This window comes from Pyxicephalus adspersus, chromosome 11 (assembly GCF_032062135.1).
Source record: "Pyxicephalus adspersus chromosome 11, UCB_Pads_2.0, whole genome shotgun sequence".
Lineage (NCBI taxonomy): Eukaryota > Metazoa > Chordata > Amphibia > Anura > Pyxicephalidae > Pyxicephalus > Pyxicephalus adspersus.
In genome coordinates, this window is record NC_092868.1 from 53,423,405 (window position 1) to 53,447,280 (window position 23,876).

The 23,876-nt window shown below is 39.0% G+C and overlaps 1 protein-coding gene across 22 annotated transcripts in view; it reads right to left on the reverse strand.

Moving 5' to 3' along the window:
* Window positions 1–1,764: 1,764 nt before the first annotated feature.
* KIF1B (kinesin family member 1B) overlaps window positions 1,765–23,876 on the reverse strand; it is a 119,355-nt gene continuing 97,243 nt past the window's right edge. For 8 of the 22 annotated variants that reach the window (XM_072426854.1, XM_072426868.1, XM_072426860.1 and 5 more), the window contains 24 exons: window positions 21,931–22,049; window positions 21,723–21,808; window positions 20,786–20,915; window positions 20,455–20,617; window positions 19,384–19,474; window positions 19,185–19,300; window positions 18,752–18,807; window positions 17,467–17,655; window positions 17,238–17,346; window positions 17,089–17,155; window positions 16,288–16,372; window positions 16,096–16,198; window positions 14,938–14,964; window positions 13,077–13,191; window positions 11,533–11,666; window positions 11,273–11,334; window positions 10,978–11,123; window positions 10,579–10,818; window positions 9,498–9,569; window positions 9,125–9,246; window positions 8,769–8,918; window positions 7,848–8,040; window positions 7,624–7,742; window positions 1,765–6,840 (listed from right to left, as the gene is read on the reverse strand). In XM_072426854.1, coding sequence (XP_072282955.1) covers window positions 6,798–6,840; window positions 7,624–7,742; window positions 7,848–8,040; window positions 8,769–8,918; window positions 9,125–9,246; window positions 9,498–9,569; window positions 10,579–10,818; window positions 10,978–11,123; window positions 11,273–11,334; window positions 11,533–11,666; window positions 13,077–13,191; window positions 14,938–14,964; window positions 16,096–16,198; window positions 16,288–16,372; window positions 17,089–17,155; window positions 17,238–17,346; window positions 17,467–17,655; window positions 18,752–18,807; window positions 19,185–19,300; window positions 19,384–19,474; window positions 20,455–20,617; window positions 20,786–20,915; window positions 21,723–21,808; window positions 21,931–22,049 — 2,737 coding nt within the window. In that variant the 3' untranslated portion in view covers window positions 1,765–6,797. The remainder of the gene's footprint in view (window positions 6,841–7,623; window positions 7,743–7,847; window positions 8,041–8,768; window positions 8,919–9,124; window positions 9,247–9,497; window positions 9,570–10,578; window positions 10,819–10,977; window positions 11,124–11,272; window positions 11,335–11,532; window positions 11,667–13,076; window positions 13,192–14,937; window positions 14,965–16,095; window positions 16,199–16,287; window positions 16,373–17,088; window positions 17,156–17,237; window positions 17,347–17,466; window positions 17,656–18,751; window positions 18,808–19,184; window positions 19,301–19,383; window positions 19,475–20,454; window positions 20,618–20,785; window positions 20,916–21,722; window positions 21,809–21,930; window positions 22,050–23,876) is intronic. The other 14 variants (XM_072426870.1, XM_072426867.1, XM_072426873.1 and 11 more) reach the window with 4 other exon arrangements.

Here is a 23,876-nt window from a genome sequence, read left to right on the forward strand (position 1 = left end):
TTCACTTGTTTGTCCCGACCACGGAAATGATGGGAAAATCCAACATGATGTCACTAGTTGTCACCAGAACAGGAAGAGGGTGGATATTTTCCAGTAGGGGCTCATAATCCTCTGCCTGCAGTTCAGACGCACCTCTATAGGTCACGTGGAGCCTCTGAACTGCCATGTGTATTGCTCAATGAAATGAGATTTGCTAATCTGCATTTGACATAGCCAACACCCATTAAACTAAACCCTAAGAAGTTTTCCCTACTTTCTGTGTCCACAGACTAGGAAGTAAAAAAGATCCACACAATGACACACAGAGGGCCTGATAAAAACTGACAGGTTCCAACTATCACCTAATTCATCTAAAACAGAAAAAATGGCTTGGATATAATTTAACCTGTAATTATAATACACAGAAAGCAAAGAGCATTTTCAGTATCTGGAGTTAACTTTTAACATTTTTTTTGTATGGGACATAATAAATAAATGTGTAGATTACTAGAGGGCACTTATAAAAATGTGTGATCAGGCAGGAAAAGGACAGTTGATGTCCCTGCTTGATGCAAAAAGCATTCTTAACCACCTGAAAGTTTCAACACCATTGTAAAAGTAATTCAATAATACGCTTTTCTTAAAAAAAAAAAAAATACCTGGTGATCCAGCAATGAAGGTCCTTGGTACTTCCTGTTGTAGCATGACAGCGCTCTCGTCTCCTTCTCTAGTTCTGTTCCTGCCTTGTCACCCTGTCATAAGAAACAATACATATATGCATTACCCTTACATATTATTTGCCTGTTATGGGGAGCTGGTTACTTTCTGTCCTTTCTCCCATGATCCAATGCAGGGTGCTTGAGCACCAATTTGCCAGGCTGATGCCACATAGAAGACCTGGGCTTTGGACTAATATACCCCAGTGCAGGGTTGTCAAACTCTGGTCCAGGGGCCAAATCTGGCCCCTAATGTCCGTTTTTTGGCCACCAAAGGAATCCTAAATATGAACTGCAGCTGGCCTTCCGCTGCATTGAAATAGCGCCGCTACAATTCCTGGCATCACTCGCGTCCAGCGGGCTCTCTGCCTATGCGTGGCCCCGCATTAAACTGTTTTATAGACGCAAATAATGCCAGAAATTTTACTAGCGGCGCTATTTCAATGAAGGAGTTTCAGTGGTGGGCCACTTATAAGATTTAGCTCCGCAATGGCCGCGTCTGGCATTTCCAGCATTTCCCCTCAGCTGTACATTTCCTTGCTACTTCAAGGCATGGACTTCAGTGGTTGGATTTTCATGGAAGAATATTGTTATTATTATTGTTAGCCTATGCAAAAAGGTTACCATTGAAATTTAACTCAGAAGGCTACAAATAGAGAAAGAGGCATAAGATTTTTTCTTAAATAAAATTAAAATAAAACTTTTTATGCCTCTTTCTCTATTATAAGCTTGTTCCAGATTGAATGTGAAGCAAAACCTCTTTGTTTCCATATGAAAAGGATTTATATCTAATGAGAAGGAAAAACTTCCTCAATTTTTTCAATAAACTTCAAGGTTGGCCCACAACTTTTTCTAAGTTTTTAATTTTGGCCCTCTGTATTTGAGTTTGACACCCCTGAGCTAGCAGGTCAATGGGCAGCAGAGAACCCAACATGAGGCAAATATAAAGGAGGTGATGGCTACTAAGTGAATGTCAGTGGCACTATAGCAATTCACAAATTATATAATTCACAAATTTTTCTTGCCGCCCGGTCTTCCAGTCCCAAACCACAAAGACAGGAGTCAGCAGTCTGTTAATGCACAGCTTGAACTTTTATTGTTAGATCCCGTTCACTAACATTTTCAGTGGTGCAAGGTTACCATACACAGTTATATATAGATTTATCTGCATTGCACATCTAGGCTATACAGCAAAATGGATCAGAATTAGTACAAATACATGAAATATATTTACATTTTGTATACTCAAGCCCACACATCCGAATATATTTACAAAATAAAACACAGAAAAATTAAAAATCATGACAAGGAGTATCAGTTTTGTATTACGCCATGATGACCCCACGCTGCTTGGTTTCCTATTTAGGAGCAGTCTGTACACCTATGACGGGTCGAAGAAGTGATGTCTCAGTCCTAAGTGACTCCTTTGCTGACTGAATGCAACTCGTGTTGTACTGCTAAATAATTTTAGGTTTTGAAGGGTCCCTATTGGTCATTCTGTGCAGAAATCCAATTTGTGGGTTGGAAACACAAGCTTTGGATTGCATAACCAAATGCTCGCTGATCCATACACTGTTTAAAATGATTCCAAGGGGTCTTATTTTATAAAGCAGTGAATGTGACATTCCCTGAAAGATTCCCTGGTGGAGAATATTCTTAGTCCATGTATTTCAATGGCAGTATTAATTGTCCACCAGGGAATATTACATTCACTGCTTTATATATAAGCCCTAAAAGATTTGGTAGTCTTCTAGTAACGTGTAGGAATGTGCAAGGTGGCTTATTTCAGCAGCGTCAACTTTGGTCCAATGAAATGCTTTGAGTCAGGCAAGTTTAATCCTTCTTCACTTACTCATTGCATGATATGTATGAAGGATGACGGATAACACAATATTAATGGCTGATATGGTGCCACCAAATTGTATCACCGATATGAGGTTCAGCAGCATCTCCTTACGGGGACTCGGCTCATAGCAAATCCTAAATATTTTCTCTTCTCAGAAGTGAGAAAATTCCATGACTGGTCTATATGACTGCAAAAAGGCAGAATTAATTGCAAGCTTCTATTAAAGTTTATTTCAAGTATGCCACTTATGTATGCACAGAATTTGCTGGCCTATTTTGGTTGCTGTGCTCTCGACTCGGGATGAATGTAAAGTAATCAGCATCTATTGTACTGTTAAAACAATTTAGCAAACAGGGGCTTCATAAATGAATGTTAGCAAGGAACAAGAAATTTAATATAAAACCTGCATAGTATGTAACAATGTAAAACGTTGATAAAGTTCAAACTACACAGTGCAATAACCTTTCACTGCACACGGCAAAAGATGTGCTTAGGTTTACATTTATCTTCAGAATATGCTTTCCTTCTTTTGTCTAGTCATATGAGCAAGCGCCAAGGCAGAGGTCACATGGGCTGAAGAAGTACAAAAAAAGAAATGGAGTAGACATCACTTAAAGCCTTTTGAATGGGATTACATGACCTTGCCTTGGTATTTGCACTGGGAAGTAGTTTCATCAGGAAAGATATCTAAGGACACCTTTAACCTTCTACTAAAGCTGGGTATGGTGAGGTGGGCAATATTATATGTTTACTTAGAATGGTTTAAATCTTAACATTAAATCTACATTTTAACCAAATGGTTAATATAAATTGGAGCTGTAAGATCTGCAAGTGCATACAATGAGGTTAAAGTATTCATAGCTGTTTAAAGCAGCCATATGGTCCACTGAGCCAATGTCAAGCTGAAATCTGGCATGTGAGTTTACAATATTATTTACCAATGATTTTTGGCAGTCCAAGAATGTAAATAATAGTACTTATGATAAAGAGCTCTATCTGGGCTCACGGGCCATGTAATATATCAAAGACACAAAGTAAAAGTGCAGACTGTTCATGTCACAGTGACTTTGCTTAAACCATCCCTCAAAACATCATCCAAGCTCATCTAGAATCTGACGGGCCTGTCGATGGCAGTAACAATCTTTGTATCTGGCTCTGAGCTAATTATACATTTTCATTTCATTAGTGATATTAAGTCATTTATAAAACTAAAAGGTTCCACTATGTGCTGAGTAAATTTACAGGGCAGCTCCCTGATTTCATTCTAAGACTTGTGCGTTATGAACATCACTTGAAGTATAAAACACAGGATTATTTATCTTCGGAATGAGGAGAATCCACTTGTAGGTATACATTCCAGTTAAGACGGTAAGATGGTGGATAACATGGCATAAATACACACATTGAAAGCTAAGTAGTAACAATTCCATTTTTATATACATTCAAAGAACCTTCTGACCAGTAGTGAACGAGGAATGCCTTAGATGCACTGGCCTCAGTGGTCTGTTAAAGGGATATTCCACATCTGATGATAGTTATCTGTCATATGGGTTACTTAATATATTTAGTTTTATTCCTGGCTCTTTTGAGTACTACACAAGCCTGACCCATTTTAACTGAGCTGATGGAAAACATTAGCCTGTCATGTCATGATATGTGCTGGATGTGCTGCAAGCAAGGGTGGGCAGACCTAAGTGTCGACCATCAGATAAAAAACAAGCGTACCTTATTTGTTTGAATTGATCAGAATGCTGAATAATTTTAATTCTCAAACATATATACCAGTTCTTTTCCCCAGAGATGCACAAGTCCTATTACTACTGAATATGCTTAATGTACCATATAGGTATCAATAGGGCTGCCATATGCAATAAAAAGTTGTGGCATCTGCCACATATTTGCATTGTTTTTTAAAAAAATGTTGCAACAGAACACATAGAAAGCAGACAGATTAAAATCATCTATAAGCAGACCTCTTTAAGACATTGTAGCGTTGATCCTTAGTAAGGTGCGACACCCCATTCCAATCTCTTTTCTCCCTTACATTGTGTGCAATAAAACGCAGGCATAAATATACAGTACGATAACATCTATAAACAAATTAACATCCCTTTCAATTAGTAAACAAGCTAGGAGTGGTCTTTGCTTTGAAATGAAGCCAGATTTCCATGCAATTATCAAATTGTTTTCTTTTTGTGTAACAATAAAAGTGCAGTGCTTGTGTTTGGGTGTAAAGTTGACATGCAGTTGAAAAGTCAGAAGGGGTCACAATGATAAAAGTGGCTTAAAGGGGGATTAGCAGTTTGTATCAGGCAGTGTTTCTTGCATAAGGGCCAACACTATTTTTTCTTGCTATCTGGCAAAACTGTACTGTGTGAGACATAAAAAAGTTCCATAAGGAAATCCTGCTTTGAATAAAGGCAGAGGTGATATTGTTATGTTAAGGCTGTGTGCCCACCAACGTGCAGAAGTGGAGTAATACCAGTGTAAGACATACTTTAAAAAGCTTTACAGACTTAAAACTAATATAATATTTTTAAAGGAACCAAATTTTACTGGGCACGGAAGAATAAGTTGAGTGTGTTGTTTTTGAGCTTTGTCTTTCTTTGGCATTGGAGACCAGTCTCGCATGCTCACTGGGTTGGTTGGCCCATGGCATGCTTTGTTAATGGCATTCCAGAGCTGGCAGACTCCTAATGCCAACTGGTCAGCAATCCAAAATTTAAACACACTCACCCAATCTTCCTTGCATTCATCCTTGTCAGGGCTCAGAATTTCCAAATTAGTAGATAAGTTTAAAGTAAGGGGTGCAGTTTTAAAACAAGGCAGCCAATCAGCTGATTAAGGAAAATATGCATAAAAAAGTGTATTAACAATGCTATTAGCCTCTAGTGAACTTATAAATCAATATGGGCACTTCCACACTATTACTGTCTGCTGTAATGAGAGGTAAAGAATTAAAAATCCCCAACCACAAAATAAAATACTTATGTTAAATGTCACCACCCAACATGAAATATCTAAATGTCACTGCCCAAAAACTCAGTATCTGATGCTGTAATAAAAAATGCAAAATGTGCATAAAAGCAAACCAATATTCATCATAATTAAGCGTCTGTATATATGTGATCAGGGAATTTCTGTTTCACTCAAAGCAAAGACTTTTAACTCTTTTTTATTATTAACCAATATATAAATATAATTAGAAATATAGTTTATCCACCCTATGTTGTAGTGGGAATGGTGTGCAGATTTATTTTTGCAGGAACCTGCCAGGAATGGATTAATAGACATTATGCTCTCATGGTCACATGACTCCTCCCTGTTCTGAAAACAGCCCAGTTTAGTAAAAAGACCCAGCGGTCGGCCCAGCATTTTGAAGCACCCTCAAACAGCTTTCAGAACCTTTAGGCCTGGGATAGTTGAAGGAATAAAATTGTTGCTGTTTTTTTTTCCTGCTTGTTTTGATCGGTGTGACTTCCTAACAAAAAAAAAAAAAAAAAAAAAAAAAAAAAAAGAAGATAAGCAGCATTTTTCTTTATCCCTAAAATCCTGATTTAAAAAAATACCCCCAATTTTTGTGCAGTAAAATAACCCCCAATGGCGAAGGGCATTCTTCTCCGAGTCTTCGCGTTGCAGCATGTGAGGTTGGCCGTACCACAGATAAGAAACAGCCTGGCATGCTGCTCCATGCAGCCGCTAAGTTTAGCAATGGCAATGAAGTCCCTGGGCAAGGAGAATCTGACTGCGATGTTGAGAATTTGCCACCGCCAGCCATGGCACCCACTGCACCCTTGTGTAGAGTAAGGCTGGAGCCACGACTGTAGTAAAAGAGAAAGCTCTATAAAGGGAATCTCCTGTCCTCCCCAAGATTGTTAGCAGCAGGTTGAGGGGGTTAAAGGAGGACAGGAACATTTCAAGGAAAGCCTGAAGGTTCCAGAAATCTCACTAAACTGATGACAAATAAAAAAGAAATAAAATGCAAAAATAATGTATCTTTTGACAGACGTACTACACTACAGACACTAGAAACCGCTGGGATGGGGGAACGCGTCCAGAAGAAAAGAGGGGAGTCAGGAGTCCGTTTCTCTCTGTCTTTTCTTCTTGTTCGGCCACATGCGACTAGTTGGGTTTGTTTTGAGCACAGACAGAAGAGGAAGCAGGAAAAAGCCACAGGTTTACAGACAAGAGAAACGGTTAAGAATCACAAAAAGGGGAGGTAACACTTCATATCTGGAGGTGAGGGGTGGAGCTGCTCAGTACTTGGTGGTAAGAGAGCGGCGTCGCGCTAATTTCGACCTGCAGAAGAGACAAACAGAAGGTTAGTAAGGTAATGCTCTTACCTCAGTGATGTTACTAATGAAGCTGAAAAATGTTATCCTACATTTGTGATAAATGCCTGCCAAAGGAAAATCTAAGGGACCCAGTGGTAAAGCAACTTGACCTGCAATGCATTCTGTGGGAAAGTGCCCACTTTAAATACAGTGGGAAATGGTTATAATTATTTTTTTCCCACAGTCTGGCCCTGAGGCTGGAGAGGATACACTTTCATCAGCAAACCTGCAATAGATCTGGACCAGAATTAAAAACATTCGCTAACAAATAGCAAATATTTTTTAGAAAGCCATTCCCGGTTTGCTTGATCACCCAGCTTCACTGATAAAAGTGTATCCAGCCTTGGAGAGCTTTACTAAATTAGGCTCTCTGTATCTGGTGACACTACCAAATAGTGGAAATCGCTCTAAAGTGAAAGGGGACAGGGATCCCTTATTGGGACAGAGGTTTACTTTTATTTCCTGTACCAATGACAATTGCAAAATGATATACTTGACTTTCTGCCCAAAGGAAAATTGTCACAAGAACAAGCAGAGAGTATGACAAACAGCAGTAAAAGAGGCTCTAACCCTTCTCCCATATATTTAAACCTAAAAAATGAGTTTACAATAATTCTGTAAATCTTGTGCAACAAAGTAAAATGGATTGACTGAAGGGCAGGTGCGCTGCACTCATTAAGCTTCATCCTGCATTGTATTGTCTTGTAGCTGCTGAAATATTAATGACTATGCATTATTCTGGACTCACCTTATTGTACCAGCAAGCAGAGGGTTAAAGGCATACAGCCAGTCGTTCATATCTTTATCATTAATTGCCTGCAGAAGGATCCCACGGTGTTTGGTGACCACAGCAAATATGTTTGGACTCTGTTAAATAACACACAATGTATACAAGCAATGTGAGTCAATATACATTTATGGAAGAGGGGCACAGCATAAACATGAGATAACAATACTAAGATCTAAACAGACCTTAACCATGGCCTGCTGGTCCTCGCTGTACTCCACCTGGGCGGTGGACAGGTTAATAAGGCCTCTCTCCACAGGATCCTTGTCACTGTTGTAGATGAAGACGTATGGACGACGTACAACCACGTAGTGCTTGGCCCATGAATGGGAATGAGGTTCCTTGAAGTTCAGGTAACCCTTCTTGGAGACCACTGAGCTGCAGGGGAAAGAAGGGGAGTTTGAAATACATGTGACTTGTTTCACATATATTATATAGTTTTGAATATATATATACATATATATGAATGTGTTTAAATGAACTAACTTTTTACCCAATGTAGGGTGAAGCATTAGGTTTAAAGTAATGTCGGTCTTTCCAACTGCAAATACCTTTGTTTAGTTTTGCTTTTTGGAGCTTACACAGGGGTGAGACTCTTCCTGCCTCTGTGTGACGGCACTGGGTGGACATTCACCAAGCACTAGAGCTATCACATTAAAATAAAGATGCAAGTCACATGCTACAACAAAATACATGCATTTTTCTTTGTCTCCCAGAAGCTACACCTAGAAAAGAAATGTGAGTGGCTGTTATTCAAGTGCACCTGCTCCTTGCCTCTGCATGGGCAACTTTATAGCAACCACAGACGTGGAATATATAGCTGGCTTTAAGGTAACCTGAATTACAGAATGCCAGGTTTGTACTGACATAAAGAACCGCCGAATACATTGGGTATGGGCAGCTCTTGAGGTCGTTAAGGTACAGGTGTGCAATGTTTTCATTGCCTAGAGGTTGTCAGGTAAGGTATTGCTAAGGTCTGCTGTGAACCTTGTGTAACTTACCAGTGGACTCACCACCAGCTGAGCTGGATCAAATCCAACAAACTCTAATTAAATTATCACTACCTTTAGCACTATAAGCTATAGTAATCATACAAAACTTCATACCCAGGTCTGAGCTCTTCAATATCGGGAACAAGATTAAGAAATTCATTCTTCCCAGCACGTGCCAAGTATGAAGTCTCCACTGTTGGCACCAATTGGAACTGTTCGAACTCTGTACAAGGACTGGAGGCACGGGAGTTAGCTTCTGGTGTTCTGGAAAAAAATAGGAACATAAAAACATAAGAAAAAAAGAACATAAATATGCAAAGAGCTGGTCTTGTCTATGCTATCATCTTTTATTAACCAGTAACCAAGAAAAAAAAACAGAATCTCATGATAATGGGGGCTCTGTATGGTTGTCATCATCCTGTACACACTATGATCAGTAAAACCCAACAAACCACAGGAGGTATACTCACTTCTGATCCACAGAGCTGCATCTTGAATCTGCAAGGGATGGGCAGGTGGAGGAGGGTGTTAGGGTTGCACTGCTGAAGCTTGAGACAGATGGATCACGTCCAATTGGCGAAATATCTGACAGCTAGGGAATCAAGAAGATTTCATTTTTATAAAAAAAAGGTATACATGCAAAACTTGTGCATACAGCAGATTGATGATAGACTTAGGAAGGCTTTATTTAATATTTAAATCTAATGTTGTACGAAACGTATTTACTCTTCAGGTGCCAAGGAACCATTGTGTTGTGCCCCAATGTAAATACATGTATATGTAATTGACACAATGGAGCTATGTATTCCAGAACATAAGATATAAGGTCAATGTACCGCTTACCTTACAATCACTGATGCTGTTGCACACTGCTGTCAGCTCCCGGTTAAATGTATGAGTAAGTAGTCTCAGACACTGCGGGGTAGAATTGGACACGGGTATTACAATGGTATCTCTCAGTATATTTCCTATTATTATTATTATTAATAAACAGCTATATTTATATAGCGCCAACATATTACGCAGCAATGTACATTAAATATGGGTTGCAAATGACAGGACAGACAGATACCCAGGAAAAGGGGAGGACCCTGCCCTGAAGAGCATCTAACCAAAATTACCCCTTCCCCTAAACCAAAAACGAAGTAACTCCTATTCCACATGCTTGGCTCATCTTGTGGTGCAAACTATTCTGAATTGAAAACATGAAGAAAACCACATTGCACTGGGATCCCAATATCAGAACACAATGATCCACTAAAAGAAAAATAATTTACCTGCATACAGCTTTTCTAATGGCAAAAAAAAAACTAAGTAAAAATGGTAGGGGTTTAAAGTTGGTGATTTCTTTTTTGTCTGCTCTGACACCTTTCTCTGATAAGTAGGAAATATTTCACCAATCTGTGGAATGCTAGATTTTTTATTGGATCAGGCCATGACTGGTTAGCCTCTCCCAATCCCACACATCCATAAATCCCAGACAACCAGGACCCTGTCCTTATTTCACCAGTTGTATTTCCTTGGACCCCTTTTGGTAGGTACTAATCCCTGTGTACTGGAACATCCAAAAAGACTTGCTATTTTGGTTATGGTCTTGCACAGGTAAACCTTTACAATGTGTCCTTTGTTACTTAGATTCCTATACTATATCGTTCCTGCTTCTAACACATTACCTTAAAGAATGGATCTCTTACATGCTGCCTATTATCTCACCTCTTGACATGTGCCATTGTAATGTGATCAATGTTATTTACATCACATCACATGTTAATGGTTTTATGGTGTCCAACAACAGGAAGGACGAGTTAGATTTTATTACAGTGGACAACATAAATATCTCCATTCTGCACTGTTTTATCTTCTGCGTAGAGGTTTAAGAAAATAATTAAATGTACTATCAATAGGAAAATTCATAAAAAGTCACCTTGCTGGCCAACTCTTTCTCGCGATCCACCAGGCTTTCAACATCAGTGGAGTCATATCCACTGCTCTCACTTGGAGTGATGGCACTTTCGAAGGTGGTGGTGGAGATCTGGGAGGAGATGCTGGTGGAAGTGCTGAGGGTACCGCTACTGAGGCTTGGTGAAATGGACTCGCTCAGGGATTTAGGGATGTTGTCTCCAAGCTTCTCTCTGAGCAGGAGGAGGTGTCGAGTTCTCTCAACCTTGGAAAAAAAAATAGAAATATTACTGTTAACTTTTATTTATAAAAAAAATCCAACACTGCATATATATATATATATATATATATATATATATATAAAATAAAAGTTACACGGAAAGAAAAGAGAACACTACATTTATACAAATTCAGACTGTCTTACCTCATGGAGCTGCTCCATTTTGTCCAGCTCCCACTGGTGTTCCAGAATCAAACTATCACCTCGAGGTCTCCATCCAGCTAGGTTCTCCTCTCCACGAACATAAGCCACTGAAGTGTCTAAGATTTTCCTTTTTCTTCGCTGCATTCCTGATAGAAAAAACAAAAAACACCACACTTTGAGATTAAACTAACTTTTTATCAGAACCTTAAATGACAATGGCGTAAAAACAGTGTCACAAAAGCAGGAAATGAGAGGAGGCCTGTTTGTATCCCTAATATTCTTTTAGTGTTCTTACCAGGACTTCCTGTGTCTGCCATTTTGCACAAACTCAATTCATAGATTCCAGTTACTCGGTTACTGCAATGAAAGCACATGAGAGATATTCATCATAGATAACAATACAAAACATTCACACAAGGTATAACATTACTGCTGATGTTTGTGTGCGATTGTGCTACCTTACTCCAACAATTCTTGGCATTGTTATCATTTCCTGAGAGTAAACCTCAGGCAAAAAACAATAAATAAATCAATCAAATAAACTAAAGTTCTCACCAGTCAGGAGACTTTGAATATCCACTGCCAAAGAGGTTGCGCAGGGATCGAGGAGGGGAGATTTTGGCATCACGAGAATAAAAGACCATACAGACATCTTTTGTAATCACTGCTGGTTGTATACAATGATCAAGCTGAAAGATAATAGAACATATTATGTCATAGAGTAAAAATCAAGGAAAAGGAGTGAAGAGGAAGGAAGAGAAAAAAGGAAAGCAGAGAAAAGGAAGAAATGGAAGGCAATGACTGATAAAAAAGAGGAAGAAAGAAGAAAGGAAGGAAGCTAAAAAGGGAGCCGGGAAAGAGTGGCAGAAAGGAAGGATGTGAAAGAATGCAAAGGAGGGAAAAAGGAAAAGAGTGAAGAGAAAACATTGGCAGGGAGGAAAGCAGTGAGGAAGAAGGAAGGGGAGAGGAAAATAGAAGTGAGTTCAGGAAACTAATAAAAAAAGTGAAAAGGGAGGTAGGGAGGGAAAAAAAAGGAGGGAAAAAGAGAAGGAAAGAAGAAAGGAAGGGTGCTAAAAAGGAAAGTGGGAGGAAGAAAGGAAGAATGTAAAGGGGACATAGGAGGAAGGAAGGAAAGAAGTGAAGAGAAAAAGAAGGGAGTAAAGGAGTGAAAAGAGATTGGGGAGAAAAGAGGGAGAGGGAAAATGGAAGGTAAAGACTGAAGAAAAAGAGAAGAAAAGAAGAAAGTAAGAAAGCTAAAGGGAGGTGAGAGGGGAGGTAGGCTGGAAGAAAGAATGGATGTGAAAGAGTGCATTAGAGGAAGAAAGGAAAATCACAAAGAGAAAAAGGGGGGAGGAAGGAAGGCAAGGCAGTGAGGGAGGAAAAGTGTGAAAAAAGAGGGAGGGGGGAGGGACTTCAGAAAACTAATGAAAAAAAGGTGAAAGAGGGAGGTAGGGGGGAAAAAAAGAGGGAAAACTTGAAGGGAAATACAGAGGAAAAAGAGAAGGAAGTGGGAGGAAGAAATAAATGTGAAAGAGTGCATAAGAGGAAAGAAGAAAAGAAGTGAGGAAGAAAAGAAGTGAAAAGCGAGGGAGGAGAAAGGAATAAAAGGATTGAAGAGGTAAAGTGATAAGAAGGATGGATGATGGAAAAGTGGAAGGTTGGAATAAAGTGATAAAGGCACAGCATTTGATGGGGGAAACAACTAAATTAATAAAAATTGATTAAAGTCTGCAACCTATGTCAGAACAATAGGAAACAATTGACAGAATTAGCCTGATTTTTTAAAGTTCTCCAAAGCTGGAAAGGATACACTTTGATCGGAGAAGCTGGGTGATCCAGCAAACCTGGAATAGATCTGGTCCAGGATTAAAAACAATTGCTAAGAAATGGCAAATAACTTCTAAAAAATGCATTCCAGGTTTGCTGGATTACCCAGCTTCACTGATGAAAGTGTATTCTCTCCAGGCATGGAGAGCTTTATGAAATCAGGTCCAAATGTGTCACATTTACAGAATGTACTAAAAGAAAGCTGTAACAGAGGAACTAATAGACCAGGCAGGTAAGCAGAAGACTGCTCATACAAAGCACAGACTACATACCTCTAAGTAAGCAGAGAGTGTCATAAAGATCTTCTCTCCATAGGGAGTGACCCTGTTGAGGAGTAGGGAGTTATGCAGGGAGCTGTCCCATACAGCCTCGAACCGATAAAACGTCCTACAGAATCAGAGTGGGAACATCAGTAATCCTTTACGACCAAACTGTCTCTGTACAACATGGAATACACCTGGCTCCCAACACACACCACAGATACACAAAGACACACAAATGTGACCTCAAAGCAATACAAAACTATTAGTTTTATAATAAATAACATATTCCTCCTGGGAAAGGGGGAGTACCGCCATCTTTGAAATAGCAGTTTTGGCTTGGATGAAACTTAAAAGAGCACCTGATCAGAATGAACTCTAGAGCATGGGGACATATATAGAGAAGGCCTGGCTGGTGGCCAGAAGCAATCAGGTTTCCTTGTTAGCACTATACAATGGCCTACCTGGTTCTCACACAGTAAGGAAGATCTACAGTATGTGGGTGAACTGCATCCCATATTACCAGGCATGATATTTTTGCACCAAGATGATTTTTCAACACATCTGGAGAAATTCTGAAACACTAAACCTACCTATCTCAGCAGTATTTTACGTCTGATCTACTTGCATGTAAACGCAAACAATACAATCTAATTATTCCCCATTCGATCTTTGAAACAAATACCTAATTGGCCAGAAATCCACTGGTCAGCTGATTTCTTATTAGCTCTGCTCTGTGGATTGCAAACTCCTCTACCTTATTTTTTGGACAAGAGAAGAACAGAAAGTGTTCTACAATCTGTCCTAGGGTGACAAAACTGCTTCTCTATAGATACAGTAAGGTGAATGAAAGTTGTCACTCCATGACGGAAAGTGTGTTACTGGAAGAATCACTAGGTGAAAATAGAGAAAGAGAAGAATGCTGGCAAGAAAAAAACAAATGCAGCCACCAAATCTAAGGACTGGTAAGCTGTGACATATAAAGTTTTGGGTTCCTGGGTATAGATACACCTTCATTCTGACCTCTGATGTTAACTGTAAACAGGGACAATGTGAGAATGCAGAAGTCAAGGGGAGCTGTTGGCCCATCCAGATGGACTGTATTAAATGCTAAGTCGGGGTTGAGTTTACCAATCACTACAAAAGTGATGCAGTAATCCTATTCCACCCCATGTGATCTATCGATCCATTGTAACTAAGAGGGGAGAGAGAAATGGCAGAGGTGGTCAACCCCGTGAACAAATACATTTTTGTAAACAAATATTATCATACAATTATACTAAAGCTAATATGTTTAAACTTATCTATCGCTACAAAGGCAGAATAAGTGACACTATCACCAAATGCAACAAGGTGGAAACTAAATAGCAAATCATGGAACCCTTATAAATCCTTATCCGTGTTGTGACCAGCGCATCAACCACTTACCAACAGAACATCCTTCCTGCATTACTGGATTTGTATTTTTCATTTTTTTTTAAGCAAACGAATGTTTGAACCAGTCCAGCAATTTCATGTAAGAGAGGAGTGTCCTTGCAGTGGGGTAAAAGCACTTATTAAAATGTAGTCGGTAGTTAATTTTGCTATTCCTTATGAGAAGTTCTTTTATTTTTAAGTAATATATTTCAAGATATTTCTTTAGACTCTGCAATATATAAATAAAAATGGTTTGATGATAGTGTCCCTTGAAGCTGCCATTTAAATTCTACTATTCACCATCTAACTATGTAGTGCAAAAACGCTATGGAGGAAGGGGAATCAAGCCAGTGCAGGGAAAGGGGACATAAAGTATTCAGTGACAACCTGAAGAATCTTTATGTGAAGGGTGTTGGCAGTGGGAAGGGAGGAGGGGGAGAAGCAAAACATAAAATACCTAGGCATATCCTTATCAAGAAACAGCCTGAAAGACACAGAAGAAGAAGCGGCTATTAGTGACAGAGACATTTGGGGAGACAAAATGGAGGACGCCCGGGGCACGGACAAGACTTCAAAACGAGAGGGAGGTTAAAATTAAATAAAAGGGAGAAATGCAAATTAAAGGTAAGATAAATATAGCAAATAAAATGACAGGCAAAGCCATTCATCACTTGGAAATGAATCCTTCGACCATGTTACGGCATAACTCCACCCTAAGATGTGTTTTTTATTTTTTTTTTTTGTTTTTTTTTTTTATAAACTTTATTTATAGACACAGAAAAGACAATGTACAAAGTAATAACCAAAAGAATCATCTGAACAGTACAAAGCCAGAGTAAAAAAAGAACAAGCAATAACAGGCTCAAGATTAGTGTTACAAAGTTCGGGTCGTAAAGATGTGGTTTTAAAGAAGGTACTTTAGAAAATACAAAACTTAAAAATTATGGAAAAACAAGTCTACCACATCACTGTATTTATTACTGATCAGACGGAGATGTACCTAAAGGCCACAGAGCACCCGTGTAACATCTGAACATGTAAACCTTCCTGTTTTAGGGAAAAAAAATTATTTTCATCTCATTTACCCCTTGGGTGGCTAATTTCTTATAAACATTTTTTTTAAATGTGTTCTTAATTTCCCACAGTTTGGCAGTACAGATGCAGCTGGCACCTTAGTGCTTGGTTTCTAGTCCTATCTTTGTGTAGTAACCCTAGGCCTTCAAACCGCAAGGATCCACTAAGCTGTGTTAAATAATTAAGTTGGAGTCTTTCCACCATCCAGATAGTTAAAGCTGTTTCAACCCATATATTCTCATTTAGCCTAGGTCCTGTTAGACTGAGTTGAAACCCTGCAGTGGGTACCTCTTGGGTGGAGCTTAAACCTGGCCCCTCCCACATGCACTTCATTCTCACTTAGGTGAAAAATATGAGAACCCAGAAGAAACCGTAAAGGTTCTGTTCTTTAGATTCCAAGAACCAGTTAATGATGCTTTGTAACTTACTATTAGATTGTCTAACAGACTCTGAGGATACGTTTTACTTCTGGTGGATCTAACTTTAAACTTTGTAAAAATATTACCCAGGGTGCCTTGTCCCTGCAGTAATAATAGGTTACCTGCTGGAGCTGTGAGATTTAAGATATTTGGCAGATATGATGTTGAGGGAAAGGACAGCATCTGCTGCAGAATCATCCACCTCTGCTTTGTTTCGTACTCTCCCTGCAAAGACAACAAGACAATAGACTGTCAGTACAGAATCGCTAGGAGAGGGGACATCTACAGTTCAAGGGACGTGTCCTGACACTTACCTACTACCAGTTCTCGTACATCTTTCCAGTGTAACTCATTGCCCTTTTCGTGGATTATAGTCACTGTGATTCTGCGCTGGATGCCCTGTCACAATGAATAAAAAACAAATAGGTAAAACAATGCCGCAGATAGGACAAAACTACTCCATTTTGTTCTCCGCCTACTGAGAAGAGCTAAAAATTGCCTTAAGGTCAGATATAAAAACAACAAATGAGTTTTGGATTTTTCCAATCTGTTTTTGCTTCACATGTATTATTGCCATTGATTCAAAGATCACAATACTTCCTCTAACAGTGATTTCATTTACTTTTGCCTCCTGAAGAACAGAGCCATCTTCGTGTAGGCACCATCCACAGTCACTAGCTACTTCCAGATGGTGCAAGATGCGATATCATAGGTGACACAATTGAATGGAATTGTCAATAGAAATGTTGATATCTGTGCAATTTTTGGCTGAGTTTGAACAGGTCAGCACCCTGATGTTCTCTGTCACCATGTTTTCTTACCAGAAAAGAAGAGATTAGGAAAATGCTTTTGATATAGTTATAGATATAGCTATATAGATATAGCTTTGGCAAAATGACTGAAGCTCAAGGGTTGCTTTTGATTGATAAAAATACAGTTGTTATACTTTACTATATGGTTGCTGTATATTTTTAAATATCTGTTGTGTATAGGGGATAGGTATCAAAACTATACAGGGCCTTCAATGTTTTGAATGTTAAGACATAACTCAACCATTAACACATAGCTATGATACTTGTTTAAAGGAATACTTTTTACTGCCTTGTGTACTATACCTGGTGCAGAAGGAAGGTTCCCTGACAGGACAGTCCCCCAGAGTGATCCACCACGGCTGGGATGTACCTGAACGAAGTATTAAATATAGGTCAACACATGATTATATAAATGACCACCTTATAATGACTGTATTTTCTTGGTAACTTACTCTCCTGTCGGCTCCAGTTCACTGATCTCAAACCACACCAAGAGGTCATATTTGCTAACACTTTGTCCAAGACTTGTCTTGTTCAGAGGATTTAGTTTGGTGGCAGGAACTGCAGGAAAAGAGCAGATCGGTAATACAATATCTGCTATTAAGACATTAATCCAAACTACAGGTGGACCTACGGGGCCTAATGCTTTACTAAACACAACAGGCAATATGTCATACTAACCAGGTCTTTTTGGAAACCTCTCTGGCAAGCAGTTTGGAATGGGCAGAGAGAGAAAAGATGGAAACTGATCTGCCCTGTCTTGGAGGCTAGCAGAGAGAGCATGTGCATGTTCTGAAAAAGTGTCTAGCACAGGATCGCTGATGTACCCAGACATCAGGTATCGGACAAGATTGATCTTTCTCTCTCCTGCTATCAAGACAGAGTTTATACAAAACAAGCAGGAAGGGGAAAGGCGCAACGTGACAGGTAAAGGATGAAGGCAAAGGAATGAATACAAACAAGTAAAAAAAATCATGGTGTCATCATGCAGCAAAAGAAACATAAATAAAAATAAAATTAGTGAATGGTTCAGCATGCAATTACCAAAGGTATGTTAAAAATAAATATTCCTAGCAGTGATGGATGATATTTAAAGGTTTAGTCCAGAAAAAAATGACTGGGTGAGCCAACCTCCTACCAAGTGTCTTGCATTTCCATTAACTAAATCTCTCTATGCAAACAAAAATGTGTAGCCACTCCAGGTTAGCCAATGATTGTTCCCACGCAGTTGTAATCAACTTCAGGTTATCGTCCTGCTCATCACATACATTTACCAATTAGTATGCATGGAAGCCCATACAAACCAGTGTCTGGTCTCTATATTGTATAAACAGTATAAAATATGTGGAACAAATTCTGAGCACATTCTTTAGTGTAACATGCCAGGAATACTGTTCCATCCATTGTACTCCGTACTTCTGCATTTTATGCATGCAGGTTACAAAACCACTTTGCTGGACTTTCTAGATCTCCTTTCTCTCCAACAGCAGAGATGGAGAATTATAGAAAAGATTCACAGACCATGGCACTTGAGGTTCACAAAAAGAACAAAAGCTAATACTTCAGCTTTACTTTGGTGTTGCTTTAAATCAACCTTTATTAAAAAAAATAAATACATTCAATGGCTTCACCAACATCATTCTAGTACTGAAATAGAAGTTTACTTGGACTGAATATTTACTATTTGACTTTGAAGTGCTGTAACCAATTATGGTCATCCCGATTCCTTTTTCTTTGTGTAGAACAGCCCAAGCAATTAATGGTAAATGAGAAGGGTTATTGAACTTTGATCTTTGTCTCAGTAAATAAACCAGTTTATCTACAAAGCGCTGAAATTATGTTCACACTGGTAAAAGGGTGAAAACAGCCTCAGCTATACACTGACTTTTCTTATGATAAATCTTAAACCTGACTCACCTGTAACAAGACAATATTTCATGCAACTTCTAACAAACCATTCACCTACCTGGCTTGGAAAGGGGCATCGGTGGGGGAAAGTGACGTCGGGATGGCTGTGCTGGACTGAAAAACAAACCAAAAGAAAGGTTACACAACGAGGCCTGATGACTGCTTATGGATGAGGTAAACGTCTTACTGAAAACAATTGCTGAAAAGACATGAGGTCCATCTCTATCTCGTATTGCTGCACTATTGTTACCCCTAATGCTCATACTCTTTTCAATAAAAAAAGGACAACCATTCAAAGATCACCAAGATTTTCCAACAGCCTAGAAACCACTATGTGTGATAATTTTAAAACAGTGGTCCCTTGTTTGGTGCTCATAAAAAAATAAAAGAACAAATGACAGAATGCAATCCGGGTTCCGCCATTTACCAAAGGCATTAAACAATGAGAAACGCCAACATTGGATTGTTATGGGTCTCTTCTAGGTCCTCACCTTAGATCCTGACCCTGCAGATGTAATGGATGCTGCTGATAATGTCCAAATACTTCAAACACAATCGGTTTGGTCTTGATATATTCGGTGAAGGATTCTGTCACTTCTACTGCAATCTAAATAGAAGAAAACGATAATGTATCAGCTTTATTAAACAGATGATGACATTCTAGGGAGATGAGAACGCTGTGATACTTACATTCTGTACATGGTAGAAGCCCAGGGGATTCCCACGCCCATTATTTTTCAGGGGTTCTGTAGAAAAGGCCTCATCATGCCGATGTAAAAAGCTGGAATGCAATGGTATAGAGTTTATCAGATTGGTAGCTTCAGTGTTTCTTAAGTAATATCCAGTACTTGGCATTCTATGCATCCCCATTCATAGTTGTTTTATGAAAACTTAAAAGTATTTTCTTGGCAACCACGTAGAGCTGAGCTCAAGGGGAAGAGTTCCCCAACTCAGCAACACGTAGGATGAAGATACAGGGATGGAAGTGAAGCTGTGTACACGTTAAGATTTTTTATCATTGGAAATTATTTTTCACGATTGTTTACAATAACAAAAGATTGAAAAATGAATGATCGAGCGCTGTACATAAAGCCCTGTTCTGTTCTATGAAGAAGGGAGGGGGAAGAACAAGGGAACGGCACTGCGCTGAGCTCTCTTCCCTTCACTTCCATTGCGATCGTTTGTCTTCTGTCATTCATGGATCCGCCAGAGCAGATCCATGAACGACGTTGGACAGCCGCTGTACACGTCAGATTCTTGCCCTTAGGCTCATATTGGATAAGAATCATCTGACATGTGAACGTAGCCTAAGTTTAATGGATATCATTTGATTATTAGGGACTCAACCCAAAGATTTATTCAACTTTAAAATATCTTCCATTGATGGAAGCTTGTTGGACATACCATTCCAAAACCTTGGGTATTAATATGGAGATGCCCCCCTGCTCCCCGGGACTTTCCACAAGGTTTTACCTTGTATCTGTTGGAATATATACCTATTCTGCCAAAAAAACATTTGTGAGGTCAGATCTGGGTGGTGACAAAGAGAACCTGGCTCATAATTTTTCCCAAAGGGTGTTCAGTAGGGTTGAGGTCAGGGATCGCTGTACCAAACTCATCAAGCCATGTCTTAACGGACCTGACTGTGTGCACCTGAACTAAATACTATAATTGGGAGTGTCCATATATTTTATCTCAGACTGTATATACTCTGTGGGCTTCATTTATGCTTTGGAGCATCTACAAATCACAAGGACTCACTTGAACTGACAGAAGATATCGGCATATTCTGGTGGAATGCCATTGGCTTGCAGGACAGTGACACGAAAGGTGAAGACACTGCCAATCTTCAGGTGTTCCATAACATCTTCAGAAAATCCCTCCATCATCATCTTCCCATCTAAGAGACTGCCTGATTTCATATCTATGGGTAAGAAGTATGTAATCAGACGGAGGAAAATGAATACCATAGGCAGGTCAGGCACAAAGCACAGCAATGAAAAAGTCCATCATGCTCCTGTGCCAACTGGCACAGGCTTAATGAAATGACAATTATATGTTCTAGACATTGCTTGTGTGTCATATAGCTTACCCATCTCGGCCAGTCGGTTCACCTCCTCCATAGGAGTGTTCATTTCCGAGTTCTGGCCCTGCCCTTCCACGATGCGGAGTTCTTCCAGTGAAAGCCCTGAGCGGGTGAGGACCGTGGATGACATGTCATTCTGCAAACAGAAAAACAAAAGTATTCTTTTATGGGATGTTCACAATAATATATTAAAGGGAATATAGGTTATTTAATAATGATGCCTAATGATGATAATAATGATGTTTTGTTTTTGTGAAGGATGAAAAACTATGCAATTTTAAATCTCATTTATATACATCACGTACTTATTTGCAGATTCTTATCTGCTCCTTCTCTACAGATACTGGGACAGCTTACCCACTTACCTCCTTAAGTTGCAGATATGAAGATACTAAGTGGAAGGAGGGGTGTGTATAATAATAATTACAAGATGTAGTAATAAGACAATGTTCAACCCAGACATTTTTTTTAAGCTGAATGGGATAAAATTGTAGATGGCTTGTGGCCCCTGTGTTGTGACCTAACTCCTCAATAACCACCCCAAAACAGCCCGGTGGATAGTGAAAAGTGCTGGGTGGTGGCCCAGCTAAAAGGGGCAGGGAGAACACTGTAAGAGAAAAACTGGCAGTAAAACTCAGAAAGCCAATCATATGATATAGGGTAATCCTATGTGATCTAATGTTAACTATAACATATGATATGAGCAGGTAATGATATTTGCGGGGAAAGCACAAAGTATACAGAACATTCTTGGTGCTTTTATGGTTGCAAAGATTTTTTTCTTTTTTTTTATAATTTTGGAAAAAGTTCAGACCTCTTGGGTTTTTTTTTTCTCCTGGCTCCCCAGGCTCTTCAAAGTAAAAAGAAAATCTCCGTACTTGCATTTTTTCTACCGCACAATGATATATTTTCTTTGCATTGTTGAGCCCACTCTGCTTCCTACCTTACTGAAGTAATCATTGTCAAAGGAGATCTTGGCGGTCCCTGACTGTCGTATTCCAGAACCGTAATCTGGAGCTTCCTCGTCACCTGTGTTGCAGATACAGTAATTAAATATAATCAATCAACTGATAAAATATTTATTCTGTCCCTTTAAAATGGTGCCTGAAGACAGAAAGGATCTTACACTGGTTCAGAAGAAAGACACCAACCTGCTATTGCCTGCACTGCAACACGCAGGAAACCTCGTACTTCCCCCTTCTCACTCACAATCGCCACCCGATGGACCAAAGGAACTGGGAAGAGCAGGTTACTGAGATAGACGTATGCTCTGAAAAAGAGACCAAATGGATTTGGGTTACATAGGAGAGAAAAAAGTGATGCCCCATATATTCTACTGACCCCATCAATTCCTTTTACAGGATTAGATCTATTTTATCAGATGGAAGAGCCAGCTTACAAAAGCTGATTACACGGCTGGTTCTTCCATCAGACACTTTGATAAAAAAACAAAATAAGTGAATATCCATGCTACTATTCACTTGATGTTTTATATGATGTTATGAGTGTTTATAGCCAACAATGTATCTGCAGCATCATGACCACCCCAAAACACAATTATTCATCTTTCAGCGGTTAGAGGTAACAAAATTAAAAGAAAGCAAAACCAACTAACTAAAAAATAAAAAATGAAACGAAGAACTGAAAAAAAGCATAAAACAGGATTAATAAGCCATGTTGCGATATTACAAACATAAAAAGGGATAAAAGAAATGATTAATAAACTGCATACAAAATAAACGACAACCAAAGATTACATTGCTACTGGGTTCCCTGCCTCATGTCAGATATTATGGGAATAAAGGGGTAGCTAGAGATACAGGCCCTTATCATTGAATAAAAATAGTTCTTGTTGCCTACAGCAGCCATATTGTATTTCCATTAAGATTTGGGAAGGTAACATGGGGAAAAATTGTTCACTTGACATTCACATGTCTATCATAGGGCCCACCGAGGCTGGAACTGAAACCAATTTGTTTGTCAGTTATCTCTTAGATTGTAAGCTCTTCTGGGCAGGGTCCTCTCTTCCTCCTGTGTCACTGTCTGTATCTGTCATTTGCAACCCCTATTAAATGTATAGCGTTGCATTATATGTTGGTGCTATATAAATACTGTTTATTAATAAAATAATAATAATATTATTAATAAAAATAATAATTACAAAAAGTGAGCAACAATCATTATATTTAAGATCACTGGACAGCTAAGATGGTCATTCATAAAGTTGCCAGCACGATGCATAACTAAAGAAAAGCTAACATTCTGAGAACATGGACTCCTCTGAAAACATGGCTGCACTTAGGACAACAGCTGGTATAATTTTATGGCTTTTACTCTCCGCAATACCCCTCATTCACAGCCAGGGACAAGAGACCAGGGAAGAAGTTAGCTGCAAGGTTGGTGAGGTGAAGGCAAACCAAATTAAAAGGAACACAACTAAAATTAAAATAAAACAACAACATAGGCTTTAAATACTGTTAAAATGAAAAATTAAAACCATGAAAGACGACCGGGTCAAGGGTGCATCACACTCCGCTTTATTGACTCCCCAACAAGCGACAAGGCTGGAAGAACAAGCTCTCCATCTACCCACTTGATCAGCACATAGAACTATTCATTTTTATGAATATAGAAAATAAAATGATTCTGTTTGTATTTGAAATCCCAGCCAATCACTTTCTATGCTGTGCTTGAATGTTTTTAATAATAGATTCTTTGTATGTATTTTTTATTATTTTGGGATAAGTCCTTACTGAAAAAAATATAATATAGAGTGATTTGTTTCAGCTTTATAACCATGAAAATACAGGAGAATGGGCTCAGAGTTACAGGTTCGCTGATGCATTTAATAAACATCCATTTTGTATGCAAGAGTCCATAACAATGCAGCTTATGTGAGTTCACTGGAGATGGCACAGAAAAGATATCATGTCTTTGTGAATTGTTTTAGATTTATTATAAAGTGATACAAAACACTTAGTTTACAAAGACACTGTATAGGAAGCAAATTCAGCACCAATAATTTGGCCATTGATGTACTGTTTCAGAGGTTGCTGGAGTTGGAGGTACCTGCAGTACAGTGGGTTGCCCCTCACTA